The sequence below is a fragment of the Leuciscus leuciscus genome (assembly GCF_965113295.1).
Source record: "Leuciscus leuciscus genome assembly, chromosome: 20".
Classification (NCBI taxonomy): Eukaryota; Metazoa; Chordata; class Actinopteri; order Cypriniformes; family Leuciscidae; genus Leuciscus; species Leuciscus leuciscus.
Window position 1 is genome coordinate 19,956,533 of NC_138744.1, and position 16,514 is coordinate 19,973,046.

At 41.2% G+C, this 16,514-nt stretch overlaps 1 protein-coding gene across 3 annotated transcripts in view; it reads left to right on the forward strand.

Annotated features, from left to right (window-relative positions):
• Window positions 1-16,514, forward strand: part of col14a1a (collagen, type XIV, alpha 1a) — a 129,746-nt gene that overhangs the window by 105,507 nt on the left and 7,725 nt on the right. For 2 of the 3 annotated variants that reach the window (XM_082149957.1, XM_082149955.1), the window contains 8 exons: window positions 575-628; window positions 1,047-1,091; window positions 1,207-1,302; window positions 1,414-1,467; window positions 6,011-6,064; window positions 12,696-12,749; window positions 12,914-12,985; window positions 15,362-15,397. In XM_082149957.1, the coding sequence (XP_082006083.1) occupies window positions 575-628; window positions 1,047-1,091; window positions 1,207-1,302; window positions 1,414-1,467; window positions 6,011-6,064; window positions 12,696-12,749; window positions 12,914-12,985; window positions 15,362-15,397 (465 nt within the window). The remainder of the gene's footprint in view (window positions 1-574; window positions 629-1,046; window positions 1,092-1,206; window positions 1,303-1,413; window positions 1,468-6,010; window positions 6,065-12,695; window positions 12,750-12,913; window positions 12,986-15,361; window positions 15,398-16,514) is intronic. The other variant, XM_082149956.1, reaches the window with a different exon arrangement.

The window sequence follows — 16,514 nt, forward strand, 5'->3', positions numbered from 1 at the left end:
TGAAGGCAGTTCCAAAAGATAGGCATCTTAAACAGGTAGTTCACCCATAAATTACAATTATGTTGTCATTTACTCACCCTCATGTCATTTAAAATTTGTAATATACTGTACTTTTCTTTTTCCTTTTTCCCCTCCATACAATGAAAGTCAATGGGGTCCAATGCTGTTTTAGCCACATCTGACTTTCATTGTATAAAACATTTGAAAATAAATTGAAAGTTTGCTGAGCCCCCCTAGTGGACCCCGATCCCTTGGTTGAGAACCACTGTATTAGAGTATTGTGCTGTTACCATAGCAACATGCTAACATCAAACTCTGTTGAAATCAATTGCTAGTTGAGTCTCATTTGTGGTGATGTAGCGTTCCAAATCAGTCCCATATGAGGATCCATAATAGTTAGCACACTGCCTATGTAGGCATCAAGGCAGCTCACTATGCTTTGAAGCAAAGCTATAAAAAGTGTTTAAAATTGCTGTCTTAACATGTACCCCAGCTCTGGTCAGTAAGAAAATGTATTTGTTTATTCAGACTCTTTCAATTTGTGTTTATCTAATTGTGTGTGTCTGACTCCCAGGGCGGTCCTGGTATCAGAGGTTCAAGAGGAGATCGGGGGGAGCCAGGCTTGACGGTAAAGTACACATACAGTATGCTTCCACAGTATCCCATATGCAGGGCCACCCAGAGCTGTCATGATTTGCCAAATAGACAACATCTCAAAATGTGGAAATACACACAATGCATGTGCCTCCACGTTGTTTTTGGATGAGTAAATCTCACTCGCTCAGATTTTTCTAAGAGTTTGCTTTGTTTATTTGTATCTCTTCGTCCAGCTGTAGTTTCCTTTACAGTAATGCCCCTCCAGATGTGTGTGTCCGTGCACAGAATGCTTTATGCTCTAGTCCATGCTGGGGCAGGCATCATTATATTTCACGCTCCAAAGTTTTATGTAAACTTGGTCTAAATGGCCATCGATAAGAAGTTTGTCACAAGCTAGACTGTGACAAGTGTCTTTTGCTTCCTTGATTATTGCATTCCTGATGGAGAAGAAGACTGCAGGGCATTCACACTTTGTTTCAGCAGCCCGGCTGGTGGTAGGCCTGAAACATTACGTAATTATATTGAGGAAAATAAACCCGGCAATGAAACCATGATGATTTTATAATGAAGTTATGTTTATTAAGATAACGTCCAAACTTAATGTTCAAGGGGCCTCAAGGGCCACCTGGTGAGATCGGACCTTCAGGACCGCAGGGGCCACCGGGTCCTCAGGGGCCAAATGGACTGTCCATTCAGGGGGCACCTGTAAGTTTCCATGGTCCTTCATTTCTTCTGACTTCTTGGATTGTTACACAGAGTTTGTTTCATCTTTATTTTCATTTTGTCTTTTTTCTTTTTCAATTCCTTTCTCTTCAGGGGGCTCCAGGAGAGAAAGGAGAAAAGGGTGAAATAGGTCTGCCAGGTCCTCAGGTACGGAAAAAATATATCGCCCGCATGTCTCATCAGCACTCACGACAGCTTTATAACACCCACACAGTCTCTCGTTAGCTAACCCCATCCCCTCTGTTAGAGAGTTATAATTATCACTGTGCCATGAGTGTCTGCTTATGTGTAGCTCATGACTGATAAGTCGTGCATGTGTGTGTCTGTATGTGCAGCTTATCTTGAATTTAAGAACATTGGCTCACAGAAAAGAGAACATACAAATATAGATAATGTCCTTCAGTTGGCCGCCTAATAGAATCCGCTAGTGTCTTTATGAATTACTCAGCTCTCCTGAACTCAGCATGGAAACTTGCTTGTTAGCGCAGGAAGTCTGCTAGGGAGAAGTGTTGGAACTGAGATACGCTTCTGTGAAATAATTACAAACATTTGAAGCCGGCAGGAGGAAATATATGATTTATTAGAAATGACTTTTGGAATTTCTCATCTTCAGAATATAAAACAAATATTATTTGATCAGTTTTCAACTGACAATTTGGCTGTAACTGTGTAGCGGATTGTGTAGCACTAACCAAGTTTTAACTCGTTACTGTTTTAAATAGCAAGAATTTAATTAAAAAAGCAACATTTAGTGTAAAAAGCTGAGAAAAGGCTACATCCAGATCAGATTCAGAAAAATGATCAAAACATAGATGAAGCAGATGGAGTCAATCAACACCCCCTATACTATTATTGCACAGTCCTATACTATTTCCTGGGTCAACATTTCATTCGATAACGCTGTTTAATGTTGATGATCGCATTATTTTTCATATGCATCTGCTAACATATGCTTTCGCTTGTTTCTGCTTCTTCTTCACATGTCTTTTAATCTTTTGATTCAGTACTCTTTCAGAAGATGTGTCATAGCGCCACCTACTGTATAACAGTGAAAACACAGAAAGCCGTAAATTTCAGTGAATGGCAGGGAAGCGTTGACTCATAAATTATGAAAATGTCCGTCAATGGCGGGTAAAGAGTTAATCAACAATTCAGCTTGGTTAATTTTAAAGGTGTATCCAAAGATTCGCTGCAACTTCATGAATTTTGTTTGTTTTTTATATTTAATTGTATAAATAATTGTCAATATTATTATTATAGTATTGGTTTCTTGTTGATTGTCCAAAAATGTAAAGCTGTTCCATGTGGCTTTAACTGAGAAACATTTGTGCAAACATCAAATGGGACTTGATGAGTTTTCATTTATAATTTACACTTTACAATTTAATTGTTCAAAAGTTTGGCATGCATGAATTTGATCAAATGTGACAGTAAAGACATTGTTAATGTTACAACAGATTTCTGTTTCAAACAATTGGTTCTTTTGCTGAGCTTTTTATGAGCTATTTATCAAAGAATCCGGATTTTTTTTATTTTATTTTTATTATTATTTTTTTAGTTTCCACAATAATATTATGCAACACAACTGATGGAAAATTTCTTGAGCAGCAAATCATCATATTAGAAGGATTTCTGAAGGATCATTTGACACTGAAGACTGTAATAATGATGCTGAAAATATTTAACGGTATTATTGTGTAATATTTCACAGTATTTTACTGTATATTTTATCGAATAAATTCAGAAATGCAGCCTTAGTGAATATAAGAGACTTCTTTTAAAAACATTTATAAAATCCTACCGACCAACTTTATACATTGTAAAACCAAACTAGGGTTGAATTTTTCATTTAGAGTGATAGTTCTCAAAAACAAGTACTTGAATACTCAGGGGTGTGTGGGGGGCAGGCATGTCCATCATTGAGATAATGAAAATATTTTAATTAAAAAATAACTTGAGTACTGGTGCATATCCCCAAACCAAACCCAGACAAGCGACTCTACCTACTCATTCCAATCCACCACACGCTACTGCCTACTCATAAGTGTTTGACAACTGTCAATTGACAGAGTCTATTGCCTAAACTCAATAGACAGGCAGGATGGAATTCATATCTTTGCCTCAAGCAGATGTTTTAGACTTTTATGCTTCCAAAGCCTCTTTCAGAAGCTTGTTAAAATTCTCCATCTCCTGCGACAAGTGCTGGTGTTTAGTTTTCTGCTGAAAGTGTCACCAAAAGGCTTCTAAAACATTCACAGTGACAGTTCCATTTGTTGAGGAATGACTGTTTGATGTGAAGCCAATGACAACCACTCAAGAAAAATCCCCTGGAGTTCTCTAGTCTATAGGGTGATGAAAAGAACATCTTGGCCTTTCCAGTGGTCAAAGTACAAATACACTCTTGGCTTGAGATGGATATCCTCCTTTAAGCAGAGGGGCCATCCACACCCTCGCTTCCATTAGCACCAGGTATTGAGTTCTTTCAGAGTTATGTTGGCAGTGAGGAGGAAGTGGTCTTTGCCGTACTGCAGAAGAGACGATGAGTTCTCACTCAGGGCTAATCTATCCTGTCAGCCTGTGAATTATATTTATTGGCTGCTGGTTTCCAGTCCTCCATATCATGCGCCGCATCTTCTCCTCAGTCTGTCTCTGCCGCTGGCACTGAGAGCCCAGTATAAAATACAGTTAGGAATGCCCTCACACACAGTTTCAGAATTACGAGTCCACTTGTGATAAACCGAAGCCCATTTTAGCCTTTGCGACAGTGAGTGTGTGGTGCTGATATATGGGGTGGTGTTGAGTTGAATGTCTTGAATTTGTAATATTGTAGCTGAAGCGATGAAATATTGTATCATTATGAAGAGGAAGGCTGTGAGACGAACAGGCATTTTCAGTTCATACTCTATATGAGCTGAGCGGCTGGGGATTGTGGGATTGTTAAAAAAGTGAAGCAGAGTGAAGCAGAGAAACGCTCAACTGATAGATTGAAAATGCTAATCTGTGTGAGATGGAAGCAGTGACGTCTGAGGTAGACATTTCAAACTGTGTCATAATGCGGATTTGTTTTTGTTTTTTTGTGGATTTAGTGATTTAAATGATCGTTCACCCTCATGTCGTTCCAAACCTGTATGACTTTATTTCATGTGTGGACCACAAAAGAGGGTATTTTGAAGAATCTTTCCTCATGTTTTTGTCTGTACAATTAACAGGGTTCCCGCGGGATCTTAAAAAGTCTAAAATTCTGAACTTTAAATTTAAGGCCTTAAAAGGTCTTAAAAACGGCCAGATTTTCATCCGAGGTCTTAAATTTAATTTAGTCAGGTCTAAAAAAGGTTTTACCCTCGTTCATTTCCAGAAACGCGGGCTGCAGAAAGTTATAACAAAGTAGAAAGTTATTACAAAGTAGCAAAAAAGTATGGAGTCGTAGCCTACAAAGCGGAGCTCTAGAGCAGGGGTCTCCAACACGTCGCTCGCGAGACAACAGTAGCTCGTGGACTGATTGGAGGTCGCTCGCCAAGAGGCCGTTCACATATCGCGTCTTTTGCACGCTCAAGTTCGTTATTTCAAATGTAGGCGGGCGGCAAGCGCGCTCATAATAGAAGCGATGCGGCCGTTTTTTCCAGGCGGAGCGAGATGAAAAAAATCTTTTTTTTCAAGAACAAGAACCAACCGATCAGCTTCACCCTCTCCGTAACACTGAAAGCTCAGTCAACATGAAGGATGGGGGTGCACCCAAACACTACAGGTGTTTTTCTCTTCTCCGTAAATAAATCTCGTAGCAGAGTTACAGCAAGCGTTTATCGGTGGTGGAAATCCATTAGCTACTAAAACTTCTTTGTTGTTGTGGAGAGCGCAGTGCATGGTTGCATAGCAACGACAGACGCCACGGGAAAATCAGACCGAATTTTACTATTAATAATAAAAGATAAGCTAATGTGCATTGTAAATGTCAGTAATTTATCTTTTTTTGACTCGTTCTTTTTATAAAAAATATTTAAAGGCTGAAATATTATCTTTTTATAAAAAAAATTTTGTCAAAACTTTATTTGAACTTGTAACTGTTAGTAGATAACATGTTGCAAGACACCTTTAAAATCTGGCCATCATTTTTAATGTTATTATTTTAATGTTTATGTAAACAAAAACTGCATATTGATGCAAATTTTATTTGTTATTTGCTGGTTAATGCGTCGTGTAGGTCTTAAATTTCGATCTTTATGGTTTTAAAATGTCTTAAAAAGGTCTTAAATTTGACTTACTGAAACCTGCAAGAACCCTGATTAAAGTCAATGGGGTCCAAAACAACGCTGGACCTCATTGATTTTAGACAAACAGTTTTTTCAAAATATCTTCTTTTGTGTTCCACAAGAGCCCACAGTCTTTTGGTTACCAAAAGATCTTCAAGGACAGTTTATGTTATTTTTATCTAAGATATCATAGCAGAGCAGCTCTTCAAATCCCAATGACTCAGACCACACAAACTGTTCTCACTTTCGATTACCTCCTCAACTCTGAGATTGAGCACTTAGATAATGTCAATACTGTAGCCGGTGAGAATGGAATACATTCTGTGTATGGTGACGGCCACATGAAACAACAGGGCCGAACACTTATTACTCAGCAAATGCCAAACATTTTGTGAACATCTATTTCCGTCATTGATTAAGATGTCTTGTTTGTTTACTTTAAGGGTGTACCAGGTGCCAGTGGAGGACCAGGCCGAGATGGACCTCCAGGACAAAGAGTAGGCAACTTTTCTAACTTCTTTCAAACTATACTGTATGATGTTGACATTGATTTTTTGTACAATTACAAATGATTTTGTGTGATATTCCAGCCTGGTCTCATTGCTAATACGTAGTTAATTAATATGTAGCATTTACAGGTACAGAACATACATTTTTGTTATTGCAAAAATGTTCAAATGATGATGTGTTGCAGTCACATCCTCTCTAACGGCCGGTATATAATAGTTTTGTATGAGTTACAGAGCAGAATTTAAGCTATTAATGGCTGACTCATTTCTCATTCATACGCACATCACCCAAAACATGGCATGTCACAATCTGTGACGAAGCAAGCGAGAGCCAATGAGCAATCTGTGATACCACTGCTGTAAAAAGTGTCATAAAGCTTCTTGATTTATAGATTAAAGCTTTATAATGAGTGCGAAATTTGAGTTTTACCGTCGCTGCTGAGAATAGAGATGAAGATCACCAAATAAAGGCTTGAATTTGGGTCTGTTCCTCATAATAACAAGATGCAATAAAATATTTTAAGAAATTGCGCCACAAGCACGTTTTTCCAGTGAGCCTGGGTTGCATATGCAAGTGGTACTTCAAACTTCAATTGTTCCACTAAAATTACTACGGAATTTAAATTAAATTTGCATTAATGCATTCATTTTTAGAGCACTATTTGGTTTAACAATTAATGCATGATTAACTCTTTAATGCACAAGTAATACAAATGTTAACTTTGATGGACCAAGTGATATTAAGCAAACACACTTTTCAGTCCTGCCGTGTAATGAAGCTTCTGTGTCTGAGCAGATCTGATTACGCTGAAAGAGCCCTGACTCACAGATTCAATTTAAAGGACTAGTCAATAACACCACAACCTGAACTAATCAAATCTGTCCCGCTAGACTGTCATAATAAACGCTGAACGTGTTTGTTTTCATTATTGATTTTGTACTTCGCCTCCAAACCAAATGAAGCAACTTGTGAACAAAGCCTTATTTGACATTACAGAATCACACCTGTGATTCTCAGATTCTTGAGGTGATTTTGGTATGAGCTCACGTGTAACACGTGAAATATGATTGCATCCTCTTAGTCTGGGTGTTTTGAGCTGCATGTGTCGTCACAGATAAAGTGGTGTTTAAACTTTAATATGGCCATTTCTAGAAGAAATGAATAGTAGTCTATACAGATTAAACGCCACTGGAGACTTGACAAAAGGAACACTAGACTCATTCTGTGAACTGTAATGAAAAATATGCATGAGGTGGTTATTCGATTACCATTCCCAAAGCTGTGTAGTGTAATTAAATGTTAATGTCTTGGTGAGACAGCGCAAGTTCGTCATCTCTGTTTTGTAATGAGCAGCATGAGTGAAAATGTTTGAATAAATCTGTCTGTTTGCATTGGAAAAGAAAAACAAGCAGCTCAAATGGAGGTGTTCAGACCACACTGCTGCTTACTGAGCTGATTTAAAGCAGTTTGAGGGATAAATCTGCTGTGGTTTCATTCACAGTAACTCACTATGACAGTTTAACAAAGAAAGCAGATGTTTGGCTTTGAACTTATGATAATCTCTAAAAAGAACATTTGTAAAGAATATTATTATTGTTCCAAGGTTAACTAATGAGTTATTAGTTAGAACTTATCTGGAAGTGGCACACAATGAAGTACTGAATAAATTATTCGATACTTCTGGGATTTTCACCTACAAATGGACTTCATGGAGACACTAGAACAACTGTACAATGCATGTTACAAAAAGATGAACTTTCTAGTTTGAAATCAGGTTGTGTGTGTGTGTGTTCTGGCTAGGGCTAGGCAATATATTGAATATTCACAATACATTTGTAATGATTTTGCTGGCAATATAAAATGAAGCAACATTGTGACTATCACTTAAATGTTTCAATTACAATATATATGCAGAAAAAAGAGTTTGAGTTGATAAGTTTGATTAATTTATGAGAATCTAATTAAAGTCTATATTGGAGAATATAGATGAAAATGATTAAATGTTTTATTGTGTTCATTTGGCGAAAAACTGTTGAAAACATGCCTTGATTATTTTTTAATAGATTTGACTAGATTAGTTTTTTTTTCATCTTATCTAAATTAAAATATTGAATACAGAATCGTTCAAACATTTGGGGTCAGTAGTACACACACACACACACACACACACACACACGTCCAAATTTGCAATGTTAAAAAAAGTAAACTCTGTTCTTTTGAAATATATTCATCAAAGAATCCTGACGAAAAAATGTTTCATGGTTTCCACAAAAAAAATTAAGCAGCTGTTTTGAACATTGAAATAAGAAATAGACAGACAGACAGACAGACAGATAGATAGATAGATAGATAGATAGATAGATAGATAGATAGATAGATAGATAGATAGATAGATAGATAGATAGATAGATAGATAGATAGATAGATAGATAGATAGATAGATAGATAGATAGATAGATAAAAAATTCTGTGACCTCCAGCACTCATATGGGACTGCAAATATTGCTTCAGGGCCATAGCTGGGGTAGAATCATCACCACCTTTCGCCCGCTTACGACGGCACTGTGTTGCGTGCACCAGAACTGTTCTGAGGCTTTACACATAGTGTGGTTCTCCAAAAGTATGCTACACTTGAGGCATTTTAAATGTTACATTGTTTTCCCTTCCCTCCACGGGACTGTTTCCCAAAAGAGCCTGATATTCAGGGCAATGAAGCATGTTGAGTGGAAGAACTCTTAGACTCAGTTGGATCACTGGCTTTAAAAGAGCAGCCAGAACCGTATTATATAATTTGTGCTGACAGATCTGACATTAAGTTGTTGTTGTGGAGTCTCTATCCCCTACTGAGGTACTTTAGGTGCATCCCAGCATTCTACATTAAAACAGTAGTGCAATGGATCTTCAAGAGGAGTTTGTTCTACTCTATTTCCACCTGTTCTATTACTTTGCTGTTAGCATTTCTGGATCTGGTCTTTTGCATTGGATTCGCTTGCAATTGAACTGTTCCAAAAAAGGGTTCATTCTGTGAATGTATAGGTCAGCCAGAGTTGAACACATGCTGTTCATTTAGTGAGTTACTGATGGATTCAGTGAGTTTTGGCTGATTCAAACTGATTCAGCTCGTGAGTTTAAGAGTCATTTGCTTGTGAATCAAAAGCTTGAAGGAAACAAAACAACAAAATAAGCTATTTGTTTACATTTAGCCACCTTAATTAAAACTTTGTTCCTTTGTAAACTGGGCAAATATGTTATAAAGTATAGAAGGTAGACCTGCAGACTGACAGGTACCAGTTACTGTTCAACAGCAGGCTATAATGTTTTAGCGTTTTTTGTTGTTGTTGTTTTGCTGCTTTTAAATTGTTTTTCTGTATCAGGATGCGATAAAGCATTGTTTTTGACCAGTGAGCCACATTTGTTAGCCCCACGTTTTTTTTAAAGGCATATCAAAGTTGTTAATTTTTAAAATGTGTCCCAAGATCATGTGCAGTTTTTCATTCCACTCCACTACATCTCGTGTTTTTAAAAGCGGAAAAAAAAGTTAAGTTATTTCCTTTAGTAAATCTTTCCTTTAGATTTCCTTAAGAAGAATTGGGACCTCCAGGTTTTACTGTTAATAATCTGTGCTAAAAGAAGATGCTGTTATGAACTGCTCCGAGACTCGAAGGAGAAGATCCAAATGCAGCTTTATTACAGAGTAGTCGTACAGGCAGGGTCAACAACAGCAAACAGATCAATGGAGGAAACACAGAGAACATCCGAATAACAGGCAGAGGTCAGGGCAGGCAGCAATTATCAGAATCCAATAAACAATCCAAGTCAGGCCAGGCAGAGAAACAATCAGGAAACGGTGAAACAGTCCAAGGTATCAGCAATACAAGAATCAAACACGGGTAAATAACGCTCAGAAATGAGTGAATGTGAACTGAGTGAATGTGAAAAACAGGTATTTATGGTGTGAGTGAAACAAGGTGATAGACACAGGTGAATGAGATGAGTGCTGATGAGTCCAGGCAGTGAGTTATGGGAAATGTAATTTGTGAGGAAGTGATCATAGTCTATTGTGGAGCGCCCTCTGGTGGCTCTCGAGGGCACTCCAGCTGGTGATCGTTACATAGCCCCCCCTTTAAGGAGCGGATTCCAGACGCTCCTAAAACTGTCCAGGAGGGAGGTGGAGCGGAGGCGGACCCGGGGGCGGGATGGAGGGCCAGGCCCATATAACGGAAGAGGACCTGAAGACTCCGGCAGGGCGGAAGGCCAGGGCGGAGCAGGCTGTGCAGGCGACCAGGGCGGATCAGGCTGTGCAGGCGACCAGGGCGGATCAGGCTGTGCAGGCGACCAGGGCGGAGTAGGCAGTGCAGGCGACCAGGGTGGAGACGACCCTTCAGGCGGCCAGGGCGGAGACGACCCTTCAGGCGGCCAGGGAGGAGACGACCCTTCAGGCGGCCAGGGAGGCGACCATGGCACAGGAACAGACACCGGCTCAGGAACAGACACCGGCTCAGCGACAGGAACAGACAGTGTGACAGCGGCCATCTCTGTTGAGGGCTCAGGTTCAGGCGTGTCGGCGGCTATCTCTATTGAGGGCTCAGTCGACGTGTCAGCGGCCATTTTGTCCAGAGACACTGGCTCGGTGGCGGCCATCTTGTCTGGAGACACTGGCTAGGCGGCGGCCATCTTGTCCGGAGACACTGGCTCGGCGGCGGTCATCTTGTCCGGAGACTCTAGATCGGCGGCGCCCATCTTGTCCGGAGACACTGGCACGGCGGCGGCCATCTTGTCCGGAGACACTGGTACGGCGGCGGCCATCTTGTCCGGAGACACTGGCACGGCGGCGGCCATCTTGTCCGGAGACACTGGCACGGCGGCGGCCATCTTGTCCGGAGACACGGGCACGGGAAGAGGAAGAGGAACAGATTCAGGCTCAGGATCAGATTCAGGCTCAGGAACAGATTCAGGCTCGGCGGGACGAGACTCTTGACGGGCAGACGTGATGTGAAGCTCAGTCTCTGGATCGGCTGACGTGACTTGAAGCTCAGTCTCTGGATCGGCAGAACTGACGTGAAGCTCTGGCTCTGGCTCGGCAGGACTGACGTGAACAGTCTCTGGATCGGCAGGCAGGAAGTGAAGCGTCTCTGAGCTTGACGGGACCAGCGGCGGCGAGGGCTTTGAGCTGGGTAGGACCAGCGGCGAAGAGGGCTCTGAGCTGGTTAGGACCAGCGATGAAGAGGGCTTTGAGCTGGACAGGACCAGCGATGAAGAGGGCTCTGAACTGGACGAAACCAGCGGCGAAAAGGGCTTTGAGCTGGGCAGGACCAGCGGCGAAGAGGGCTCTGAGCTGGACGGAACCAGCGATGAAGAGGGCTCTGTGCTGGACGGGACCAGCAGTGAAGGCTCTGTGCTGGACGGGACCAGCGTTGAAGAAGGCTCTGTGCTGGACGGGACCAGCGGTGAAGAAGGCTCTAGCTTGGCAGGCCTGTCGCTTGCTGTCTCAGGGGCGGCGGGCATGACGCATACTGCCTTGGCTTCGGCAGATTTGGCGTGAAGTGCGGGCTCGGCTGGACTGGCGTGAATTGCAGGCTCGGCTGGACTGGCGTGAAGTGCAGGCTCGGCTGGACTGGCGTGAAGTGCAGGCTCGGCTGGACTGGCGTGAAGTGCAGGCTCGGCTGGACTGGCGTGAAGTGCAGGCTCGGCTGGACTGGACTGGCGTGAAGTGCAGACGGTGACATGGCGTACCACGGAAGGAAGCTCTCCAGACATCTGGAGAGTGCCTCTCTCCAATCCAGACCGGAGAGATCGGGGAGCTCCCTCGGGTCGACCTCCTTAGCCCCCAGCCGGTAACACAACTTAATTGCCTCGTCACCCAGAGAGCAAGAGGCAGCGAGAGGAACAAACCCCCAGGTGTACTGGAACAGATCGAGGCTATCCAGGGCCAAGGCCGCGATCTGTCCAGCGAACTCCCGGCTCATGCTGGGAAGATCAGGCGAGATCCGTACTGCTGGATTCCTGGAGGTCATAGCTGCTGGATCTGGGTGTGGCGAAGTCTTCTGTTATGAACTGCTCCGAGACTCGAAGGAGAAGATCCAAATGCAGCTTTATTACAGAGTAGTCGTACAGGCAGGGTCAACAACAGCAAACAGATCAATGGAGGAAACACAGAGAACATCCGAATAACAGGCAGAGGTCAGGGCAGGCAGCAATTATCAGAGTCCAATAAACAATCCAAGTCAGGCCAGGCAGAGAAACAATCAGGAAACGGTGAAACAGTCCAAGGTCAGCAATACAAGAATCAAACAAGGGTAAATAACGCTCAGAAATGCAGTAACAGTACAACAAGACTTCGCACTGAGTGAATGTGAAAACCAGGTATTTATGGTGTGAGTGAAACAAGGTGATAAGACACAGGTGAATGAGATGAGTGCTGATGAGTCTGGGCAGTGAGTTATGGGAAATGTAGTTTGTGAGGAAGTGATCATAGTCTATTGTGGAGCGCCCTCTGGTGGCTCTCGAGGGCACTCCAGCTGGTGATCGTTACAGATGCTGTGCTGTATTTATATTGATTTTCTACATATTTGTATTTTAAACAAAACATAGTGATTATCAGAAATTCTTTCTCTTTAGGGTCTACTGGGTAAAGATGGACCTCAGGGACGACAGGGCCCTCCAGGCCCAATGGTATGTAACATGATTGGCTTATTTGAAAACTACAGTTATGTGTATTGGGGTTGGAACTAAACTCTGCAGGACTGTGCCCCACCAGAAACTGACTTTTGCACACCTGCACTAGACTCTTTAAGTCTTTCTCATTAACTTTTTGTCCTCTCAATATCTCATTTTAGGGTAGCCCTGGTGCTCCTGGGGTTCCAGGATCAAGTGGACCACCAGGGCAAATTGGTGATCAGGGGCAACCTGTGAGTATTGCATTAAAGTCATGTTGAACAAACTGAACTCAGAATGCTGTAGACTGCTGGTCATATCTTCAGGTTTCTTCAGCTTACTGATATTATTCAGCTCAGTTCTATAAATGTGGTTTTGTGGAGTTTAGTAGAAGGAACATTGAATTCTGGCAGACTGTCCTGCCACTGAGTCATTATCTTGAGAGTCAGATTCCAACATTATTCTCACTGAGGTACCAGACCACCAGACCAAATATGAAAAGGAAGGGAGACCAGAATTAAAAAAACAAACAGTATATGTCAACATGAAGTCAAGCAAACTGGTCCTTTGGTATCCCCCGCAACTGATATTGAATATACTTGCTAAAAAAGACCAGAATAATTGGTGACCAGCATGTTTTGGTGTTGGCTTGCTGGTGTTCTCATTAGGCGTAACCAGAAAGCCTCCTTTGGCAGGGCTCAAAAATAAGGATGGCCAGCTGGTCCGGGGCCAGCGCAAGATGGTTCAGGCCACTTGACAGAACTTTCACCATGTCTGTGTTGCCTCCTTACATTCAATCTTACATTTGTTGATTTTGCACATCCCAAATTTTTTGTTTGGGTCAGAATGTCAGTAATGTTTTTTATCATATTCCATTATATTATAGCTATATATTTTCCAGCTTGTTCGTGTTTTCTTTTTATATATATAAAAAGTTTAAAAAAAAAATCTAAATGTGTATATTTCGATTATGACAACTCAGAATAGTTTTAGCACATTGATGTTATTATGTATTTGATCTTGGCGGACTAGAATGGAAGTATGGGCTTGCTACTGCTATTAGATACACAAACACGCTGCTGTGAGCATGTATACTGCTGCTGCATGAATAGACATACAAATATCCCATAGCAAATTTAGACAGGTGGAGTTGGGGGAGGGGGAGGTGGAGGGTTTCAGAGGAAACCAGGAAATCTAAGCAGCTCACAGCGAACACTGGTTTCTACACTGGTTTTTGCAACAAATATAAAAATACATGGCTAAAAGCAAACCAATTATTAGTGTTTTCTGGTGTGGACAGTAGAAATGTTAGCAGGACCAGCAGAAAAATCCTTACTGTTGAGCTCTGCCTTGGTGAACCATATGTGCCAGAAAGACATGCTGGTTTTCCAAACAAGATTTTTTTGGTGAACAGAATGATTATGATGGTCCTCCATCTAGAGTAGGGGTGTCAAATTCCACTCATGTAGGACCAATGGGTTTAGCTTCAACCTGCCCTAAGTTTTTAGTAATCATATATCAAATATTGATTAGCTAAATTTAGCAGGATAGTGGCCCTCCAGGGGTAGGATTGGACACCCTTGAGTCAGAGTAACACCAAAACCTGCACTAACCAGCATGAACTAGCCTGATCATTTCAGCAGGGGGAATTTTCCTTTTAAAAGACCATAGGTTTAGAAGCTGGAAATTGATCTTCAGTATTTATTATGATTTAAGTCATTTATGAATTCTGGGGCGCACAGCTCCACATGAGATAGTGTATATCCTACAGACTGGTAGAGTTTTGGCTGTGAAGTGCTTATTGAAAAATGTACACCATATACAGTCTGACCGGTTAGAGAGAGAGAGAGAGGGACCTAAAAAACCTCAGGAATTGTTTACACAGAGGCTCTGACTGAAATGTCTATTTCTCATTTGTTAAAATTTGTTAGAAGCACATGAGGGAGTGACACCTGTATTAATGTTGGAGCTCTATTACCTTGCATTTGTTCTCATAGATTTGTAAAGTAGAACCATATGCTTCACGGCAGTCTCGAGGAACATCTGCAGAGCTCGAATGCAGCGTGGCCTCTCATCACTGATTTGAAACCTGTACATCTTTCCCTTTATATGCCCTGGAAGAGAGATTGTTATGAAGATGACAGGTTTATGATTGTAACCCAGTTTTTAGTAGAGCAGGGCTTTGTTAATTCTACTACAATAGAGATATAGCGCCATAACATCTTGCTCTGATGTGTGAAATTACATGAAGTTCTTTAAATAAACTATGATCATATTCTCACACATTCTGGCACAAATGTAACATATACTCATGGTGAGTGTCTATGCACCCCAGAGCCTCCAGTGAGGGTTACATCTCATTTTTACCCAGATGTTATGATATCAGAATTGTTTAGCAGCCACGGCGCTCTGGCCACGAATCCTGGTCTGTTTTCCAACACATTAGGTCAGCGATGCATCCATTTTATGCCTTTGGCTCCATGATCAATTTGGTCCGCTCTCACATTCAAATCTCCCTCTCCAAACAGTCATTAATGTCTTTGTGTTTCTTCTGTCGTTTTCTTCTCCGATCTGTGACTCGCCAAGAATTCAGAAATGTTTGTCTTCACTCTCATTTTCTCTTTTTGCAGGGAACTCCCGGCACCAAAGGCGAGCGAGGAGAGAGAGTGAGTCTCCTAAACTGTCTGCATCTAAACTGTCATGGAGTTTAGATTGGGGTGGTGGCACGTGACACTCATAATGGTGTTTTATCAGAGGCAGGATTAAGCAGCTTGCTGACAGGCCTTTTGATAAAAATCACAGCAGCAGTGTTGAATTATAGCTTCTTTTATTCACACTCTCTCTATATGCATGGGGTTTTTAATTTAGCCGCTGCGGGAGCATTAAGTGTAATACTTGTGCAGCTTAAGTTGTCTATCAAGCTTCACAGTAAGAATAGGGCCAGAGCTTTCACACAACAATGTATTTGTGTTTTTATTCTGATTTCTTCACTGCTGTGGTACCGTCCACCACACAAAGGGTGTGTGAAGAGTGTTAAATTGGTTGAATTAAACACCCACGTTGTACAGGCTTTTAGCCTCCCTGTAAAGCAGCTAAAGCAAATTTGTGTGTAGTTGGGTTTTTTTGTCACAGCAGTTTGTGGTCTTAATCCAGGCTGAATGCTTGTTTTTTAGGTGTTAATGCTGATTCTAGTGGGTTGGAAAATGATTTAGCACACAGAAGAGTATGGTCAAAATCGTTTTTTTTATATATATATTTTTTGTTATTATCATTATTTCCTGTAGTTTGGCATGCAACAACATGGTTGCCCATTCTAATAATTGCATCAGTAATCTGTTTAAAATAATATTCTTTAATATCAAATATGTATGTACTAATATACAATTCTAAGTTTGCGACTACTAGTTCTTCCTCTGCTTTCATTGTTCACTTTTTTTCTGGCAGACTGATACAAATCTGACTCTCACAATTTGTGAAGCAGAAAAAAAGTCAGGCAAATCAGAAAGGAACTGTTGATTTTCTCTAGTTTTTGCATTTGTTTTGCAATTTGCATTAGGTTAATATCATGCTGAGGCTGATATAAACCATGTTTTGTCTGCCTGTTTAGGTTTTTGGTTTTGCCAAATTATAATTTCTTATTTCTGGATTTTGATTCTGATAATTTTCATTAAAACATTCATTGATCTGGCTTAGAAATAGGCCAATGAAAAAAGTATCCACTTGTATTCATCTGCCACTAATCTGAATGACCTATTGAAGATGAAGAAACACATTCTTTTGGTG